Source organism: Paroedura picta, chromosome 16 (genome assembly GCF_049243985.1).
Source record: "Paroedura picta isolate Pp20150507F chromosome 16, Ppicta_v3.0, whole genome shotgun sequence".
In the NCBI taxonomy this organism is placed as follows: Eukaryota; Metazoa; Chordata; class Lepidosauria; order Squamata; family Gekkonidae; genus Paroedura; species Paroedura picta.
This window is the reverse complement of record NC_135384.1, coordinates 2,913,526-2,934,087: the sequence shown is the minus strand read 5'-3', so window position 1 is coordinate 2,934,087 and position 20,562 is coordinate 2,913,526. Positions and strand designations below refer to the sequence as shown.

At 48.3% G+C, this 20,562-nt stretch overlaps 1 protein-coding gene across 1 annotated transcript in view; it reads left to right on the top strand.

The window, feature by feature from the left end:
• The first annotated feature begins 4,997 nt into the window (after positions 1-4,997).
• LOC143826517 (uncharacterized) overlaps positions 4,998-20,562 on the top strand; it is an 89,026-nt gene continuing 73,461 nt past the window's right edge. The window contains exons 1-7 of the mRNA XM_077315352.1: positions 4,998-5,095; positions 5,292-5,729; positions 6,843-7,187; positions 9,047-9,349; positions 10,148-10,255; positions 10,606-10,915; positions 19,602-19,626. Of these exons, the coding sequence (XP_077171467.1) occupies positions 5,050-5,095; positions 5,292-5,729; positions 6,843-7,187; positions 9,047-9,349; positions 10,148-10,255; positions 10,606-10,915; positions 19,602-19,626 (1,575 nt within the window). The 5' untranslated portion in view covers positions 4,998-5,049. The remainder of the gene's footprint in view (positions 5,096-5,291; positions 5,730-6,842; positions 7,188-9,046; positions 9,350-10,147; positions 10,256-10,605; positions 10,916-19,601; positions 19,627-20,562) is intronic.

Genomic DNA, 20,562 nt, shown 5'->3' with positions numbered 1-20,562 from the left:
GCTGACTCCTCCCCTTCCCTAGGAAGGCATATTGTAGCAGACTCCTCCCCTTTTCATATCAGCCATTTTGTAGCTGACACATGGCAGCCATTTTGTAGCTGACTCCTCCCCTTCCCTAGGCAGCCATTTTATAGCTGACTCCTCCCCTTCCCTAGGCAGCCATTTTGCAGCTGACCCCTCCCCTTCCCTAGGCAGCCATTATGTAGCCGCCCCTTCCCTAGGCAGCAATTTTGTAGCTGACTCCTCCCCATCTCATGGCAGCCATTTTGTAGCTTACTACTCCCCTAGCCTAGGCAGCCATTTTGTAGCTGACTCCTCCCTTTCCCTAGGAAGTCATTTTGTAACAGACTCCTCCCCTTTTCATACCAGCCATTTTCTGGCTGACACATGGCAGCCATTTTGTAGCTGACTCCTCCCCTTCTCTAGGCAGCCATTTTGTAGCTGACTCCTCCCCTTCTCATGCCAGCCATTTTGTAGCTTACTACTGCCCTACCCTAGGCAGCCATTTTGTAGCTAACTCCTCCCCTTCCCTAGGCAGCCATTTTGTAGCTGACTCCTCCCCTTCCCAAGGCAGCCATTTTATAGTGGACTCCTCCCCTTTCCTAGGCAGCCATTTTGTAGCTGACCCCTCCCCTTCCCATGGTAGCCATTTTGTAGCTTACTACTCCCCTACCCTAGGCAGCCATTTTGTAGCTGACTCCTCCCCTTTCCTAGGAAGCCATTTTGTAGCTGACTCCTCCCCTACCCTAGGCAGCCATTTTGTACCTGACTCCTCCCCTTCCCTAGGAAGCCATTTTGTAGCTGACTCCTCCCCTTCCCTAGGCAGCCATTTTGTAGCTGACTCCTCCCCTTCCCCAGGCAGCCATTTTGGAGATGACTCCTCCGCTTCCCTAGACATCCATTTTGAAGCTGACCCCTCCCCTTCTCATGGCAGCCATTTTGTAGCTTACTACTCCCCTACCCTAGGCAGCCATTTTGTAGCCTCCCCTTCCCTAGGCAGTCATTTTGTAGCTGACTCCTCCCCTTCTCATGGCAGCCATTTTGTAGCGTAGTACTCCCCTTGCCTAGGCAGCCATTTTGTAGCTGACTTCTCCCCATCCCTAGGAAGTCATTTTGTAGCTAACTCCTCCCCTTCCCTAGGCAGCCATTTTGTAGCTGACTCCTCCCCTTCCCTAGGCAGCCATTATGTAGCCTCCCCTTCCCTAGGCAGCCATTTTGTAGCTGACTCCTCCCCTTCTCATGGCAGCCATTTTGTAGCTTACTACTTCCTTAGCCTAGGCAGCCATTTTGTAGTTGACTCTTCCCCTTCCCTAGGAAGCCATTTTGTAGCTGACTCCTCCCCTTCCCTAGGCAGCCATTTTGTAGCTGACTCCTCCCCTTCCCTAGGCAGCCATTATGTAGCCTCCCCTTCCCTAGGCAGCCATTTTGTAGCTGACTCCTCCCCTTCTCATGGCAGCCATTTTGTAGCTTACTACTACTACCTTAGCCAAGAGCCTCTTGTGGCGCAGAGTGGTAAGGCAGCGATATGCTGTCTGAATCTGTCTGCCCATGAGGTTGGGAGTTCAATCCCAGCAGCCGGCTCGAGGTTGACTCAGCCTTCCATCCTTCCGAGGTCGGTAAAATGAGTACCCAGCTTGCTGGGGGGTAAACGGTCATGACTGGGGAAGGCACTGGCAAACCACCCCGTATTGAGTCTGCCAAGAAAACGCTAGAGGGCGTCACCCCAAGGGTCAGACATGACTCGGTGCTTGCACAGGGGATACCTTTACCTTTACTTTACTACCTTAGCCTAGGCAGCCATTTTGTAGCTGACTCTTCCCCTTCCCTAGGAAGCCATTTTGTAGCTGACTCCTCCCCTTTTCATATCAGCCATTTTGTAGCTGACACATGGCAGCCATTTTGTAGCTGACTCCTCCCCTTCCCTAGGCAGCCATTTTGTATCTGATTCGTCCCCTTCTCATGGCAGCCATTTTGTAGCTTACTACTCCCCTACCTTAGGCAGCCATTTTGTAGCTGACTCCTCCCCTTCCCTAGGCAGCCATTTTGTAGCTGACTCCTCCCCTTCCCCAGTCAGCCATTTTATAACTGACTCCTCGCCTTTCCTAGGCAGCCATTTTGTAGCTGACTCCTCCCCTTCCCTAGGCAGCCATTTTGTAGCTGACTCCTCCCCTTCCCTGGGCAGCCATTATGTAGCCTCCCCTTCCCTAGGCAGCCATTTTGTAGCTGACTCCTCCCCTTCCCCAGGCAGCCATTTTGGAGATGACTCCTCCCCTTCCCTAGACATCCATTTTGTAGCTGACTCCTCCCCTTCCCTAGGCAGCCGTTATGTAGCCTCCCCTTCCCTAGGCAGCCATTTTGTAGCTTACTCCACCCCTTCTCATGGCAGCCAATTTGTAGCTTACTACTCCCCTTGCCTAGGCAGCCATTTTGTAGCTGACCCCTGGCAGCCATTTTAGCTGACTCTTCCCCTTCTCATGGCAGCCATTTTGTAGCTTACTCCTCCCCTACCCTAGGTAGCCATTTTGTAACTGACTCCTCCCCTTCCCTAGGCAGCCATTTTGTAGCTGACACATGGCAACCGTTTTGTAGCTGACTCCTCCCCTTCCCTAGGCAGCCATTTTGTAGCTGACTCCTCCCCTTCTCATGGCAGCCATTTTGTAGCGTACTACTCCCCTTGCCTAGGCAGCCATTTTGTAGCTGACTTCTCCCCATCCCTAGGCAGCCATTTTGTAGCTGACTCCTCCCCTTCCCTAGGCAGCCATTTTGTAGCTGACTCCTCCCCTTCTCATGGCAGCCATTTTGTAGCGTACTACTCCCCTACCCTAGGCAGCCATTTTGTAGCTGACTCCTCCCCTTCCCTAGGCAGCCATTTTGTAGCTGACACATGGCAACCATTTTGTAGCTGACTCCTCCCCTTACCTAGGCAGCCATTGTGTAGCTGACTCCTCCCCTTACCTAGGCAGACATTTGCAGACATTTTGTAGCTGACTACTCCCCTTTACTAGCCAGCCATTGTTTAGCTGACTCATGGGTAAGGAGCCAAGCACACAATGGTGTCCAAGACAGGGGTGGAGCTAATCTCAAAATGGCTACAAATCAGAGGGGAGGAGCCAAGCAAAAAATGGCTACCAAACAAAAGGGGGAAGAGCCAAGCAGAAAATGGCTACCTTTGAAGGGGAGGAGCTAATCACAAAATGGCACCCAAGGCAGTGGGAGTGGCCAAGTACAAAATGGCTACCAATACAGGGGGAGGAGCAAATCATAAAATGGCTATCAAGAAAAGGGGAGGAGCCAAGCACAAGATGCCTACCACAATAGGGGGAGGGGCCAAGCACAAAATGGCTACCAAGAATAAGGAAGAGTAGCCAAGCACAAAATGGCTATGAAGCCAGGGGGAGGGGCTAATCACAACATGTCTACCAAGGCAGAGGGAGGGGCCCAGCAAAAAATGGCTAACAAGGAAGGAGGAGGAGCTAATCAAAAATGGCTAACAGGAAAAGCAGGAGGAGCCAAGAGCAAAATGGCTAACAAGACAGGGAGAGGAGCTAATCATAAAATGACTATCAAGAAAAAGATGGAAGAACCAAGCACAAAATGGCTTCCAAGGCAGGGGGAGGGACCAAGCACAAAATGGCTACCAAGGCAGGGGGAGGGGCAAAGCACAAGATGGCTACCAAGGAAGGGGGAGGGGCCAAGCATAGAATGGCTACAAAGGAAGGGGAAGGAGCAAATCACAAAATAGCTACCAAGACAGGGGGAGGTGCTAATCACAAAATGGCTCCCAAGGAAAAGGGGAGGTGCCAAGCACAATATGGCTCCCAAGGCAGAAGGAGGGGCCAACCATTAAATGGATTATAAGGCAGTGGGAGTTGCCAACCACAAAATAGCTACAAAGGTAGTAGGAAGGCCCAACCATAAAATGGCTCCCAAGGCAGGAGGAGGAGCAAACCACAAAATGGGGATCACTGGTTAACTTGCCCAGGACCTGTGGATTTTAATGAAGCAAATCACAAAGAAACAGTGTATCAAATATGTCATGGGGGTTCTTTCAAAGCTGGAAATATCGGCCTCAAGTCTAAAGACTCTGACTTATGAATAAGTCCTCCAAAAGCCGCTCTTGCCTGTGGTTTTAATTCCAGCCGTAGAACAGGCATTTATTTCTTGCCGAAAACTGCTCAATTCCCTACTAAAGTAACCAGGCAGCTTTTTGTACGATACTGAAAAGAGAATCAACCAGTGTGACTACTGGGCATTAGACTGCTGGGCTTTCTCTCTCCCTCTTTCTACACAAAGTTGTTTTCTCTTCATTATAAAGCTATTGATTTTTTTAAGCCACCCGGTGCTCCACTCCTTTGCCTATCTGAATTCTGCCGACAAGCAGAATACGACAACCTAAAAAGACACCTGGGTTACGCTGTTCATCAGAGCAGGGAAGGGGATGAGATCCACCTCGATGGAGAAAACCCCTGGCAGAAAATGCATAGAGAGTACAAGTTGGATGGCCCGTAGGCTAAATTCCATCTCTGATAGAATGACAGCTGTGGATTTAGCATCTGAGACTGGTGCAAACTTCTCTGTGCTATATTATATAGGACCAAGGTTCCCCCTGAGATTGAGACAACTTGAAGGCATCTCCTGGCCCCTGCATCTAGACCTGCTGGGCAAAAAACATTTTTCAGTGACACTGTGTCAGTGGGCCAACGGTAACCTTTTTCTATTCCACTCTCCTGATTTTGTCTCAATTTATTTCTGCAATCCTCATACGCATCTGTGCTCTGCTGTGTATTTGGAGGATACCACTGCACTCCAGCTCACACCATCCCTGAAACAACTTCAGCCCAAGCCAAGAACCAGAAGACACCATCTGGCTCTTGGTGAGGTGTCTGGCTTTCGGTGGGTTTCCAAGGGCCACTAATACCCAAACGCGCTCCAGCAATATGCAAATTCCCGCACTGCTCCCTGTCAAATATGCGCTCAGAGCGGCTGATTTCTTACCATCGCTCCACCTCGAAGAAACAGCTGCGTTAACATTTTCTCAGGGAGTTCAACATGGCACACGGCTTCCTTTCTCTGTTTCTCCTGACTTACTTCCTAGGTTGGTAACTCCTACCGATCTCCCAATTGATCCTACAAGCCAGTTAAATAAAAAAATATTGGTGCATTGGCCATTGCTTCTGATGGTATGAAGCGCTATTTTTGGGATTTGGAGTACAGTGAGTGAGATTTGCAGGGGGAAAGCTTTTCAGGTATGACGATGCATGTCTAACTCTGTTTTTCTCTGTCTCTCCCAGGGCTTTCGTCCCAGCTCCAGTTACAAGAATCTGGGCCAGGAGTGGTGAGGCCCAGAGAGACCCTCCAGCTGACCTGCACCGTCAGCGGTGGCTCAGTCACCAGCAGCTACTGGTGGCACTGGGTTCGGCAATCTCCTGGGAAAGGGCTAGTCTGGATGGGGTACTGGACAGGTAGCACCAACTATGCTCCAGCCTTCAGAGACCGAATCACCATTTCAGTGGACCCTTCGCAAACCAAGTACTTTCTGAGGCTGGCCTCAGTGACGGCTGCAGATTCTGCCACGTATTTCTGTGCAAGAGACACAGTGGGACAGACTGGAGCAGGAGCCTGCACAAAAAGGGGAAGCAGCTTGTGGCTACAAACAGGCTCCTTTCCAAAGAGGCCCGTCTGCTACAAACAGTCGGGGATTAACATAGGCAAGGCTTTTGTTTGTTCATGTAAGACAAGCACCTTTCCTATCCGTTTCCCCCTGATCTGCCCGTCATTTCGCAATGTTCTTCCCTCTCTCACTCCATCCTCACCCCCACAGCATTGCAAGGATTCATGAATCCGAGAAAGTCTAATGGGCCCGAGGTCACCCAGTGGATTCTAACCCAGCCATCCCAGATCCTAAAAGGAAAAAAAAAGGGAAAGGTATCCCCTGTGCAAGCACCGAGTCACGTCTGACCCTTGGGGTGACGCCCTCCAGCGTTTTCTTGGCAGACTCAATACGGGGTGGTTTGCCAGGGCCTTCCCCAGTCATTACCGTTTTGCCCCCTAGCAAGCTGGGTACTCATTTTACCAACCTCGGGAGGAGGGAAGGCTGAGTCAACCTTGAGCTGGCTGCTGGGATCGAACTCCCAGCCTCACGGTCAGAGCTTCAGACAGCAAATTGGCTGCCTTACCACCCTGCGCCACACCCTACACCCTACACCTTACACCTTAACTCTGCATCCATATAGCCTACAGCTGCAGTCTTCAAGGGCTGCAACCACAGAACATGCATCCCTGCTCAGGATATAGACATCAGAGTCCCTGAACAGAGACAAGGTTGGCAACTTCTAGGTGAGCTTGGAGATCTCCTGGGATTAACGCGGATGTCCCGCCCACTCCCAGCTCCACCCTCAAGTCTCCAGATATTCCCCAACCCAGAGCTGGCCACCCTAATTGGACGAGGGGGCAGTGCCTGATTCCCAGAGCAGCCCCCGCATTTGCTGCACTCGAAGTCTGGATCTGCTAAGCCTGGCAAGAGCACATCCCTTTATTCGCTCTGCTTCTGGGCCGTGTGCCCTTGATGCAAACCTCCCCAGAAGGTCCCTCCCTCCTTAAATAGCATCATCCATCGCAGTTCCAAGGCCCGGCTGTATCCTGTTCCTTCTCTATGAAAGGGAGGGAGGGCAGCGAGAGAGAAAGAACAGAGATGGAACCCACTGCGATTGTTCTCATCCTGTTGAGCGTTGCACCCGGTGAGGGTCCGTGCACTTAGGAAAGATCCAGGAGGAAGGAGAGATCACCAAGCAAGAAGACAGAACCTCAGGGCTGGTTCTCATGGTTCTCCCTTTCTTTTCCAGGCGTTTTTCCCAGTCCCCAGCTAACTCAGTCAGGCCCAACGATGGTGGAGCCGGGAGGGTCCTTCAAAACAACTTGCGTTGTCTCCGGGTCCCAAGTCACTGGTAATTACTGGAACTGGATGCGACAGTTCCCAGGGGGATGCCTGGAGTGGCTGGGGTTCATTCGGAGCAGTGCGGCTGGCGGAACAACAAACTACAATTCGGCCTTCGGCAGCCGGATCCGCATCACCAGAGACACCTCCAGGAACGAGGTCTACCTCCAGCTGAGCTCCCTGACGGCTGCGGACGCGGCCATGTATTACTGCGCAAGACACTCACAGAGAGGCGAAGCAGTGGAGCACCCAGGCAAAAAAACGTGCTCAGACTTCAGCGCCCACCACACACAAGGCTGGGTCATGGTCTCCTTAACCACAGCCCACAAAGAAACTCCAACCAGTCTGCTTGAAGGCGTTTGAGTAGGGAGATGCCCATTGCGATGGTGAACAGAGGGGAGTTTTCTATCCACACAGACCTTTTTAAGCATGCCTCTCGATACGTTCACCCCATCAACATGGTGAAGCCTAATCTATTTAAAGTGGGCTTTCTCAACCAGGGTCTTGTGGAACTCTGGGGTTTCTTGATGGCCTTGGAAGGGTTTCCAAGATGGGTGGAAGTTCATGACTTGTAAATATATTTTTAAAATTTGTTAAATATTTATCAAGTGATAGGACCATATATGGTCATGTCAGCCTGCCCCCCCCCATGGCCAATGAAAGGCCTGGAGGGGGTGGGAAGGTGAGGGGCCCTGGGTGGGCATGTCCACAGCTCTGCTTCCCAACCATATTCTGCACTATTGCACCACTTCTGGCATTCCTTAAAGCCCGAAGAATGTATCAGGGGGTTCTCAATGGTAAAAACATGGGAAAGGATTTAAGGATGGGACAGTTTAGCAATGCCATCATTTCCCAGGGAGAAATTCAGGTGGAATACCAGCCAAAACTGCTGAAAGGGCTGTCCGGTAGCCCCCTTCAACCTCCCTTTCATGATTTTTCTACGGTGTCCTTGACTAAAGTCCCAGAAACCCCTGAGGAGAGTCCTCCAGTGGTTTCCTTCCCCAACTATGTGTTCTCATGCTCAGAGTCAGCTGACCTTTCAGCCACTATCTTCGCAACTTGAGGTTGTCCCCATCTGCAGTTTCCTTTAAATTCTCCGGGAATTAAATCCAGAGATCAGTTCCTCTGAGGGAGAAACGGGAGCTTCAACTGTTGGGCTCTACCAGGGAGTCTAGGAGGAACTCAAGCCCCACCCTCATCCAAACAGTGCCCCAAATATCCAGGAATTTCCCAAAGCAGACTAGGAAAGCCTCGGCACAGAGGACCTTCCTTAGATCACTTGCTGGTTAGATTCCAGAGAAAAGCCAACCCCAATGGGTATATTGGCAGAACCAAGGGCGATTGGTTGTTCTCCATCTCTGCATTTTTGAAGGCCAGAAGATCCAGCCAGTCTCTAAGAGGGCTACCATTTCTCCCTCCCCAACAGCTGTCCCAATGGGGCCCTAACCGTGGGGGTGATACCTGACCCCCTGACCACCCACAGCATCCATTGCACTTGGCCTCTGGATCCGCTAAGCCTGGCTCGGTTGCTTCCTTTTACCCACTCCATTTCTGATCTCCACACCCTTTATGCAAACCTCCCAGGAGGTTCCTCCACCTTAAATCACATCATCCGCTGCAGCTCCCAGGGCCTGGCTGAATCCCGTTCCTGAAACACTGAGAGAGAAAGGCAAGAGATGGGACCTGTTGCGATGTCCCTCATTCTGTTGAGTTTAGTGCAAGGTGAGAGCCTTTTTCAAACCTTTTGACCCTGGAGGAACCCTTGAAATGTTTTTTAGGCTCCACAGAACCCCAGAAATGTCAGGCCCCTTTAGAGAAGCAGGCGCAGAAGCAAGATATGGGAGCCAGCCAATCAACTGATCTATCAATCGATCATTTTCCATTTCAATTGTGGAGAAAGAGACTAAGCCTGTAGAGGAACAGGGAAAGCAGGCTCCAGTGATATCAGTAGACATCTGAACTTCTGGCCACATTACTCCTGGGGAGCTCTTGCAGAACCCCAGTTGAGAATCCCTGGCTTATGTACTTAGTAAAGATCCATGAGAAATGCAACAAACAAGAACCACATGACTGGCCCTAACTGGTCTCCCTTTGTTTGTTTGTTTTCACCAGGAACCTTATCCAGTTCCCAGTTGACCCAGTCTGGTCCAGTGATGGCGAAGCCTGGAGGGCCCTTCAAAGTAACCTGCCAAGTCTCCGGGGTCCAAGTCAGTGATTATTGCTGGGAATGGATCCGGCAGTTCCCAGAGGGACGCCTGGAGTGGTTGGGGTTCATCCGTGATACTGCAAGACAAGGAACAACCAAGTACAACCCGGCTTTCGACAGCCGGATCAGCATCACCAGGGACACCTCCAGGAACGAGGTCTACCTCCAGCTGAGCTCCCTGACGGCTGCGGACACGGCCATGTATTACTGTGCGAGGCGCACAGAGAGGCGAAGCAACGGAGCATCCAGGCAAAAACCATGCTCGGTGTTGGAGTAGGATGCTGAGCAGATTATCCTTCCGTCCAGGATTTCGTACAAGCCATTTAAAGCACACATCTCAATATGCTCACCCACCTGCTCACCCTTGCATGCCATACGCTGATGTATCGCTCACCCTCTCCCTACATGTAGGACTGGTCATTCGCATTTCACTGTGTCGGAGAAAGTGGTGCCAGCATGGTGCAAAGGGCTGGTCGAGACTATTTTTATCTCTCTGGGGCCCAGGACCCCGAGCAGATATTGAAAAGGGGGGGGGGGAGAACGGGGCAATGGGACTTTTAAAAGACATCCAGCAAACGGGAACAAACTGAGCCCTGAAGGGAGCTCGAGCCATGCCAAAGCAGATCAAGAGCCCAACTCACCTGGGAAGTGAAACTGAGATGCTACACAGAAGACAAAAATAACACCCGAGGGAAATGCAGGGCAAAAAGCAAAGGGGAAAAACAAGCGCATAAAAGGCCCTGTGGTGACAGCCATCAGCTGCACTTCAGCACCAAGGCCAGTTCCACAAGCAGACCTATCTGAGCCTATCTGAGCCTCATACAGAATTTATTTTCAGAAGGTCTTTTAAAAATATTCATATTTAGATAACACAAAGTGCCAAGAACACAAGACTCTGCTCTGTTGGCTTCCTTTTATCCACTCTGCCTCCGGGCCTTGTGCCCTTTATGCAAATCTCCCCAGTCGGCTCGTTTTACTTAAATAGCCCCCTCTTCTGGCCCTCCGAGGCCCAGCTGTATCAGTTACCTTCTGCGTAAAAGGGAGAGAGAGACAGAGAGGAAGGAACAAAATGGACCCTACAGTGATGCTTCTCATTCTGCTGAGCATCCTGCCAGGTGAGGGTTCGTGCAGTGAGTAAATGTGCAGTTTCAATCCACTTCGGAGTCTTTTTGGATAATGCACTTTGAATGTACTTTAGAAGCTGGATTTCCTGCTGATCTCTGAATTTAATTCCAGGAGAATTTAAAGGAAAATCCAGTTGCAAAGTGCACTAAAAGTGTATGGTTCGGTGTATTCCGCACACGTTAGAACTGTGCTGTTGCAGCTGGATTTTCCCGTGTGGACCGCTTCTAAAGTGCATTCAAAGTGCATTCTCCAATGTGTTTGGCAAAAGTGCCCAACGAATGAGGAACACGCCGTATGAGAATCCCGGCACTAGGTCTCATTGTTGCCCCCTTTCTTTCAGGTACCTTTCCCAGTCCCCAGCTGACCCAGTCTGGCTCAATAATAGTGAAGCCAGGAGAGTCCTTCAAAGTGACCTGCACTGTCTCCGGGGTCCAAGTCAGTGCTTATTACTGGGGCTGGAACCGACAGCTTCCAGAGAAACGCCTGGAGAGCTTGGGATACATTCGTGATACTGCAAACGGAGGAACCACCCAGTACAACCCCGTCTTCAGCAGCCGGATCAGCATCACCAGGGACACCTCCAGGAACGAGGTCTACCTCCAGCTGAGCTCCCTGACGGCTGCGGACACGGCCATGTATTACTGTGCAAGACACACAGAGAGGCGAAGCAACGGAGCATCCAGGCAAAAACCATGCTCGGACTCCACCACTCACACTCACATATAACCACAGGTCTCAGAGGAACTGTGGCCCCTCTGATTGAAACACCGGTGTTGGAGTAGGAATATGGTTAGCAGATTATCCTTCCGTCCAGGATTTCGTACAAGCCATTTAAAGCACACATCTCGATATGCTCACCCAGCATGCTCACCCTTGCATGCCATACGTTGATTTACCCTCTCCCTACATGTAGGACTGGTCATTTGCATTTCACTGTGTCAGAGAAAGTGTGCTTGGTGCCAGCATGGTGAAAAGGGCTGGTTTGTCCTCAGCCACGGATGCCCACCCCATATAGGGCCAGCAGCCACAGCTCACAGAGCACCGCAGTCAAGGTAAAGCATTGGTCTTTGGGCACCTGAATGCCCACCCTGCCCTCTAGGTTTCCACACAAACCCTTTCAAGCTTCCAGATCTGTATAATTGGAATATGCCAGATCTGCCTTAGTTTAGCAGCAGAGGGTGTTCGATTAGGAAATTCCCGAAATTTTCAAATAATCTCCTCTTGTGTCCTGAGTTGGCTCAGTTGGAGACTTCCTGAACTGAAGTTTCCAAACGAGTCGATCAGAATGCTGGAGGAGATGATCTTTAAAATATCAGGAGGTTCCTCTACTAGGCTCATGAGACATCTCCTCTGGTTCCCCCTGCAGGATATTCTTAATAAGCTCCTGGATCGTGGCTCTATGGATCAGGACTAGCAGTTGCGAAAATTGTCATTGGCTGATGCGGGGTTCCTGACACCCTCCCGTGATGTCCGAATGGCACTTCCCCGTCTCAGATTTTACACCGAGTAGAAACCACTGTGGGATGGTCTAGCAGCCACAGTGGTACATCGCAGGACAAAAACCGCGTGCTGAGAAGAGTACGAGAAAAGGGGCTGGGGAAGCAGCTCTCAAGTCACAAGCCGGTTCTCATTCTGGCGAGTATGTCAAACCCCATTACATTTTTACACGCATGCCAGTATCTTTTCTGTGAAACGTAATTACAACAAAATGGGTGAAATGGTTCGCTTTGTGATGGGCCAGACTGGAGGCCCCTCTAGCCTTGCCACCCACCCACTCAGGTCCAGAGCTGATGTCTTCCCATCTCTGCCGATCACTTGACATTCATGGGCCCAGCCAGATTTGCAAGTAACGATAAGATCATCAATGCTTGACTTTTTAATGCCAAGTAGAAGAAGAAGAAGAGTTGGGTTTTGCATCCCACCTTTCACTGCCTGAATGAATCTCAAGGTGGCTTACAATCGCCTTCCCTTCCTCTCCCCACTGTGAGGGGAGGGGAAGCGTCAGAGAGCTCTGAGAGAACTGCTCTGTGAGAACAGCCTCTAACATTACTGTGACCAGCCCAAGGTCTCCTAGCCGACTGCACATGGAGGAGTGGGGAATCAAACCCGACTCACCAGACTAGAAGTCACCACCAATGAGCTGACTTGTAGTTGGTTATGGACTGGATCCTGTGAACCACAAGCGCTTGCCAGTGTGGACTAAACACCCTCCCCAGCCTCTGCCAGAAACCGATGGGACTCCTGCACCAAATGCAGTTATGCAAATGGAACTATTTTGCATAACTGATTGCGCTACCACGAAGGAAGAAGCATAGGACCACCGGTGATCCTAGCTTACCCCCATCCAACTCTAACCCTGATCTTTTTTCCATATATCACGTGTGAATTTTTCAACCCTAACTTCCTAAGGCCTAGAAGCGTCCTCTTTTATAACAAAGAAGAAAGAAAGCTACGAGCCTCAGGATGCTAAATAATCCTTGCAAAATTCCCTGCCGGCATGGAGCGAAAGGCGATGGGACAAGACAAGCCTACTTATTCCATAAGCCAACAAGAAGAGGAGGATCCAAATGAATGCAAATGTCTTTTCCCAAGTGAATGATGGCCACAAGTGAAGACTGAGGATGGGGATTTCCCCAGCAATGGCGCTGCTCCGTATCACAAGCCAATAAGGGTTTTCAGGCTAGCCCGAACCACTGTGGGTGAATATAGCGGCCACAGTGTTACAGCCCAATACAAAAAGTGCACAGGGAACCTGCCCCGATGCTATTTAGAAAATAAGCTTGGTCAAAGGTCAGACAATGGAGGAAGGCAATGTCAAGCCACCTGGGAACATCCCTTTCCTGGTGCCAGACAAGCCTCAGATCTCCTGGCTACACAACACACACGTGGCACAATCAATGGTTAAATTAATGCCCTGCTTCCTAGTTCATACCAGCAAGCCGATTGCTCGTGTCCTAATAAACCCGAACACATCCCTTAGCACAATTCCACCCTTTTCTCAAATGATTCAGGTTTTTCCCTCTCCTCCCCCCTCCATCTTGCACTGCTGTTTTTGGTTATTAAAAGGGCACATCAGTTTTAAAATCAGTTTGAGATTCTTGAGTTCAGACTTACTACTGAGTGTCTCTCAGGTGCCATTGGAGTCTGCCCACGAGCCAGGCCGGTCTTGGGATCGCTTTTTACACCTACTGCTGGCAACGAGTTGTGTCTGCCATTACCCGTTTAGGAGATGTCTCCAGCTGCACAAGTGCGAAAAGGAGATGAACGGCAGTGAGTCTGTGCTTTATATCAGCTAGTCAGTTTACAATCTGAACAACCACATCCTGAGGAGGTACTTTTTACTCCAGTCACTGATAGGATGTGGCCGTATAGCCAAGGGGTGAGGCGCCTGTCACATTATATGAAGGAATTCGATCTGGAGAAACAAAGGACATTTTTGTCAAGGCATTAGTCATTGTGGATGGACTGGCAGCCACAGTGATACGGACCCTTACAAAAAAGTCCCGTGGAGACCAGGGAGTATTCTGCACACATAGGATAATGCACTTTCAATGTCCTTTGGCAGATGGATTTTCCTGTGCGGGACAGGAAATTTTCCTTCTAAAGTGCATTTAAAGTGCATTATCCAATGTGTGCAGAATGAGAGGAAATCTTTTGAACAAAGTTTTTAGTACTTTTTTTCATCCAACGTCTCCACGAAATTTATTCCCACCTAAATCTTAAGAAATCTATCGATTGTACTCCTCTGTTTCGTTCTAGATTCTAATTGCAATCTAAACCTGCAGCCGTCTCTTTTTTTTTTACCTGACACACAATGGTGCTAAAGTTGCAATGTCGAGAACATGCAGGCCTTCATTTAACACTGGAAAATTACACATGTGAGCAGGAACAGTAGCCTAGACCACGCCAAAAGTTTCATCCAAAAATTCCACAAACTTTTATCCACGTTTGCACTTGTACTGAACAGAGTGTCACTGGTTTTCTACAACCAAGCTTGAAGGATACACTCAACATTGTGAAAAAGGCCGTTGAAGAAGCTGAAATATGAATGACCAATGGAGAAGTTCTATCAGTTTGCTACCAACCATCCAAGGACTTTGCTAGGATCAATCAAGTTATTTGTCTCATGTCTACTTTGGGGAAACATGTCCTATTAGATCAAATAGCTCACACCTGGGGTACAATGGAGCAGACAGCAGAGAAACAGTAGCTGACCTCTCATACCCACACAATCTTTCTTTGTCTAGCAGAGATTATTCATCTCCCGTATTTGTCAAGCCATGTATCACAGTGTATACTATAGCTGGGGCAGCTACCACAGTGATGTAAACTTGGTCAAAAACCTGCTCATATTAACATTCAGATGTCAAGCTGTACCTGCTAGGCCTTGTGGCCGAATATCGACAGGAAATAATCACTTTAACATCCCCCAGTGAGATGGGAAAGGGACCTCTGTTTTCAAGAAAGCCAGCAAAGAAAAGGAAAAGGCTCGATGAGATGATTTGAAGATAATTCTCGGTAGAATATTCCAGGTTTCTGTATAGGGACACATCACCGTGCTCCTGGGAGCAGCACTGTGACTAACACTCATACAAAATTCTCCCATGCTCAAAAGGGGAAGTTGGGAAGAAGGATGTAACCCATGACAGATGAAAGTCCAACAGGACCGCCACAACAACGTGTGAAGCAGTTCTTGACCCTGGAACTGAAATGAGGCAGGCAAGGTTTGTCTCTTTCCCTTTTGATGTTCTTGGAGAAACAGTGCAAGTATTTAACAGGGATTCCACAGTCTTCCATACAGACCTACTGAATCTTTAGGCTCACATAAGAGAGAATGGATCAGGTGGGAAATCGAGGGTTAAGTCTAGCCTCATTGGGCCTGTCACTCACCCTAATCCCATGCCCTCACCGTTGAAACTGAGATTGTAAAGGACCAGCCGGCCTGACAGAGTTTGTGTGAGACATTGTAAGCCACCTTGAGATCCGTAAGGAAGCAAGGCAGACAACATATGTTTGAAATGAACAAAAATTAAAATGTGGATACCGCAAACCGGTTTATGAAATTCCCGCCTGACTCTATCATAGTTTGATTTCAAATTATCTCACCGACCTGCCGCTCCATAAGACTGACACTAGAAAATTGGGAAAGCAAACTCGAAAGCACGCACATTTCAATGACAAATGATAAAATATCAAAATAATCAAATCTGCTATCAAGAACGGAGACATGGTATTTTTTTAAAATTAAATCTGGGAAATCCTTACCAGAGTCCCTCGAAAACAAATGGGATTGTGATTATTTTTTCTAGCAGGCGTTGAGCAAGTGCACACATTGGTGTGTGAACAGTGTGTGACTCTCTTAAGTGTACGTGAGCCTCTCTCTGTCCACCATTCAGCAGCTTTAAACATTGCATATCAGTACACGGCTGCATCATTCCCCATTTCAAGCTATGTACCTAGACATCAGCCATCAGCCATCCTTCGCATGCCTTCCTCTAGGTTGTACTGTATAGTCTTGGAACCACGACCAAAGTTCCTCAACAAAGTGGCACTTTTAAGATGCATTGGGGTGTAGATAACTGACAAAATGGGCATGCACCCAAAAGCTTCTTCCTTGAACAACACTTGGTTGGTCTTAAAGGTGCCACCCAATTCAAACTTTGTTCTGCTGCTCCAAACCAACATGGGCAACCCGCCTGAACAGAAGTTCTTGTCAGGGTTTGTATCATAGTGGAGACTACAACAGCACGGTGATTTGGAACCGTGCAAATACCCACTGCAGCCCCCAAGAAAACACAGCCTGGGCTGAAGGAACTTCACGTTTGCCTTCCAAAGAGATGGAGAAGGGATTTGGCAGAGTTTCCTGAAAGAGACACCCATCTTACTTAAGGTGAAGTGCCCATTGCCCTGTTCACAGTCTTACTGATCACTTTTCCGGGTCACCCTTCACCCAACCCGGATGCACTAGGAATTGATCTTTATTATCATCATATCAAAAATACTGCCTGACCTGAGACCACTCAAACTTCAGATGAATCAGGATTCTGGGGTTTCCCATGTCCAGCCCCACACATGACCTGTTTCCTCACTTTGAATACTTCCTGGACAGACCAATAAAGCCCAGCTGCTCAGAGAAGGAATCATAAAAACAGACTCGCAAAGCAAAACATGAATTAGTCAGGCCAAACAAAGCAGAGTTAAGACACCACGGAGAGATGGAGAGAGAGAACAATCATAAATACATTACTTGGAAATGAATCCTATTACAACCAAGAAGGCTATCTCCAGTTAATGGGAACAATTTTATCACTCACCATCAGTACAACTGATGGTTGACAAAATATACGTATACCCTCCTCTTCAAGATTCCAGCCTCCAGGTGGGACCTGGAGATCCCCCAGAATAACAGCTCATCTCCAGGTGAGAGAGATCAGTTCCCCTGGAGAAAATAGCCACATAGAAGTTGATGCTATACCTATTGAAGCCTCTCCTTCCCAAATCCTGCCGGCCCCTTCAGGCTACACCCCAAAAGTCTCCAGATTTTTCCCAACCCAGAATTGGCAAGCCTACCTCCTGTACGTTTGTCTGTTTCTCTCTCCATACTTTTACATAAATACCCGTCTACTTAACTTCTGATATTCTGTCCACACCTTGGCCCCAAGCTCTCTGCACGTTCCCCTCCCCCCCTTCCTCAGCATCTCCGAATACACAGTGCCAGCTAAGCTCAAAGGAAAGCCTCCAAGCAAGGCACCAAGGTATTCAAGATTAATCCTAGACAGGAAATCTATTTTAGCTCTGTTTCCTCCCACAGTTTAAGCAGGAAGCTGCTAAAGACCCCTGGGATGAGTTGGGGCAAATGAGATGAGAAGCAGGAAATATTGAAAGAGAACATTGGCTGGCTGGCCAATGGGGCAGCGGAAGACATGACACTTTCTAGTTTCTCAAAACAAAACTGAGCTAAGTTCGATCGTAACTTGAGCTTGATAAATGGGAACTGGGGGAACTTCACTAAACCGCTTTTGAAAAATGTGTTTATTTCAGCATTTCTACCCTGTTACTCTTCTTGACTTATGGCAGCTTACAAGGAATAATTCAAACTTCACAAATTAAATCCGAGCAAAGGGAGGGAGAACTGTTGCCAGTTGGTTCCCTCCTATGGCAAAGACCGAAGAGCCCAGGAAGTGAATTGTTATTACGGTCACAGACCATCAAATATCAAATACGGATAAAAACAGTAAAAAGCCATCTGACTAGAACAGCAAAGATCAGCCGACACAAAACGTTTGGACAGATTTGCTTTATAAGATGATCCTAAATAAACAGCGTGTCCATTCACATATCACAAAGCATCAATACATATCTAGATCAGCATGGGGACCCCTTTATTGTGAGGGGCCCGGGCAACTGTCCAGAGGGCCCATGCGTTAAGAGAGCCCTGCACTTTACCCACATGGTCATTTTGTGGACACAGCTCAGCCGTCTGACTCAGCACCTGCTGCTCAAAGTGACGTTCTTTTAACCTGGGATTTTGTGCATGCAAAACATGCCCCCCTAGCACCAACTCACAGGCACTTCCCGTGGAATTCATTCATATTCCAAGTGAGTAAAGCAGGAGCTCAGTCAAAAGCGATCATTTATGGAAACTGAAGGCAAACCTTCATTACTCTGTGAGAAAGCAGCTTGAGAAAGGGGCCGTCTCACCACTGCTCAGCCAGACCTGGGGATTTTAGACAACTATATATCACGGTGCCGACTGGAATTACCACAGTGAAATGAAGTATATCAAAAAGGTAGAAAGATCAACAGGGATGCTAGGACCCCCTGGTCCTGTTTCCTGCCATGGCACCTACGGACAGCAGAAGAAGAATGGCAGGAAGAAAATGACATTAGCGATGGTATCACATCCAGGTTTTTCCGGAAGTGGCATCCATCCTCTCTAGGAATTTCCAGAAACTCTATGGTTTTACCATAGAGATTCTGAAATCCCTACAGAGGTGTGATGTCACTTCTGGGTTTCCCCTAAAATGGAACATCACATCACCACCGGCATCCACCAGCATGTCCTTGTCGTCCCTCGATTCCCACTGCTTGTCTGCTGGCAACCTTAACAAACTTTCAGAAATTCTGTGATAAGAAGTAGCACAGCATTATGTTGGTAGAGTGATACCGGAGGCTATTTAAAAATAGTCTGAATGAATGCTCATGTGCCTGCTTGCAGCATTATGGTGTTTGCTTGTCGGCATGATCAGAGTGCGTTTTACAACTGTGGCTTTACTAGGATCACTCAGGAGAATATGCTCCATTCAGCGATCGCTAACCGCTCGAGTCAGAAGAAGCAAAACTGGTTTGACTAGACTCACCCTGGAGTAGATGGTTTCATCACTGCCTTTCTCAGTTCTGTCTAGGAATTGCCATTATCTTCTGCCTGGGGCACTGTGTAGGCTACAGTCAGAGTAGATGCCCTCCTGCCTCATGGAGGTAAATGGTCTTCTCAAATGTTTTGTATTTGTTAAGCTATGTATCATGGTGCATATTACGGTGGGAGCTACCACAATGATTTACAGTCTGTCAAAAACTGGTTCTGATCCAGGGGCCAGGCTAAATCTGTCTCTTGCTGCCTTGAAGACAGGACTTTTCAGTGGGCTACATTAAACGGGCACCAACCATGCAAGACAGAAGAGGCCACACTGGCCAGATGAGCCCTGCTATAGGGTAAACGGTTCCTTCATCACCTTCTAGAATTCTGAGAGGTGCGGATCTCTGACATATGGAGTTTCACAGGCCCGGTTCTGGATGGGTTAGGTTGCCAACTCTGGATGCTTAGAGAGGTTGAGGGAGGGCAGTGATTTGGGGAGAAAGGGGCCTCAGTATAGTGCCATCTAGCCCATTCTCCAAAGTGGCCATTTTCTTCTCTGGAGATCAGTGGTAATTCTGGGAGATCACCCGGCCCACCTGGAGGACAGTGATTCTACTGTCAGATATATTTGAAAAGCAATATTTGTCAAGCCACGTATCATGGTGGATACAGTTATGGAAGCTACCACAATGAAGGATTCTCCGTCAAAAACTGTGATTGGCAACAAACTCTGAGATCCCAAGCAACCTCTAGGCAACGTTCAACTATCACCAACCAACCAGGTCATTAAAAGCTCTACTAGCTGGCTTTTCCTTCTCCAGAAGCAATAATCCCAGGATGACCACCATAAAATCCTAGCAGAGAATAGGAAATCTCTGACATTTCAGTGACCATGGGCCAAAGTCAGGTGAGATATCCTGCCGTGTATCTCTAAACAACATTCCTGAATCCTCCATATTTGTCAAGCCATGTATCACAGTGCCTACTTATTATAGCGGGAGCTACCACAGTGATGGATGCTCCACCAAAAACATGCTCTGGTTGACCGTGGACAGCTGGCTCAATGGCTGCACTGAAAGCTATTCCTGATATTCTCCCAAATTTGGATAGGGCTCTAGTGGCGATTGTAAAGACCACACATGAGTGAGACCTAGAAACGCCATCACATAGACAGATCTCTGGGTCAGTCTTGTATATGCAGGAAGGATATTTCATTGAATAAGTAAAACTGAATGAATGAATGAATGGAGAAGGATGAACCTAGATGGTCAATGGTTTCATAAGGTCCTGGAAGCTAAATCCCTTCTATTCTCTCTCTCTCTTTCTATTTGGGAGGATGAGCAAACTCCATAATGTTCAAAGTTTGAGTCCAAGTGTACCTTTAAGACCAACAAATTTTTATTTAAGATACAAGTTTTCATATGCATGCACATTTCTTCAGATACCACACAAAAGCTTATACCTTGGATAAAACTTTGTTGGCCTCAAAGATGCTACCGGACTCAAACCTTTTCCTGTTGCTACAGACCAACACCTGAATCTATCTCTGTGGTTTTTGTGAACAGTTGCATGAAACCAACGCAACAAATCATGGCTCAAAAAAAATCATTCAGAGGTCACAAAATTTTCATCTGTTGAGGGGCGCCATATTGTCAAGAGGTCATCGAGAATGTTCACTCTGATGTCTTCCTTTTGATCCTCTCCAGGAAATGAAACGTTCATAGACTATTCATGGACATTTGAGCCGGTGTAGCTAGGGAAGCTCACTAGATGACCTTATTGGTTTCACTTAGAGTATTTCTGTACCACCTCTTCCCCCTCCTGACTTACCCCACACAGTTGTTGTGAGGGCAAAGGGAAGAATAAAAGTTGTCTTGAGCACCAGTTACAGAAAAAGTGAAACATTTTTTAAAAATTACAAAATAAGTGTAATGAACAATC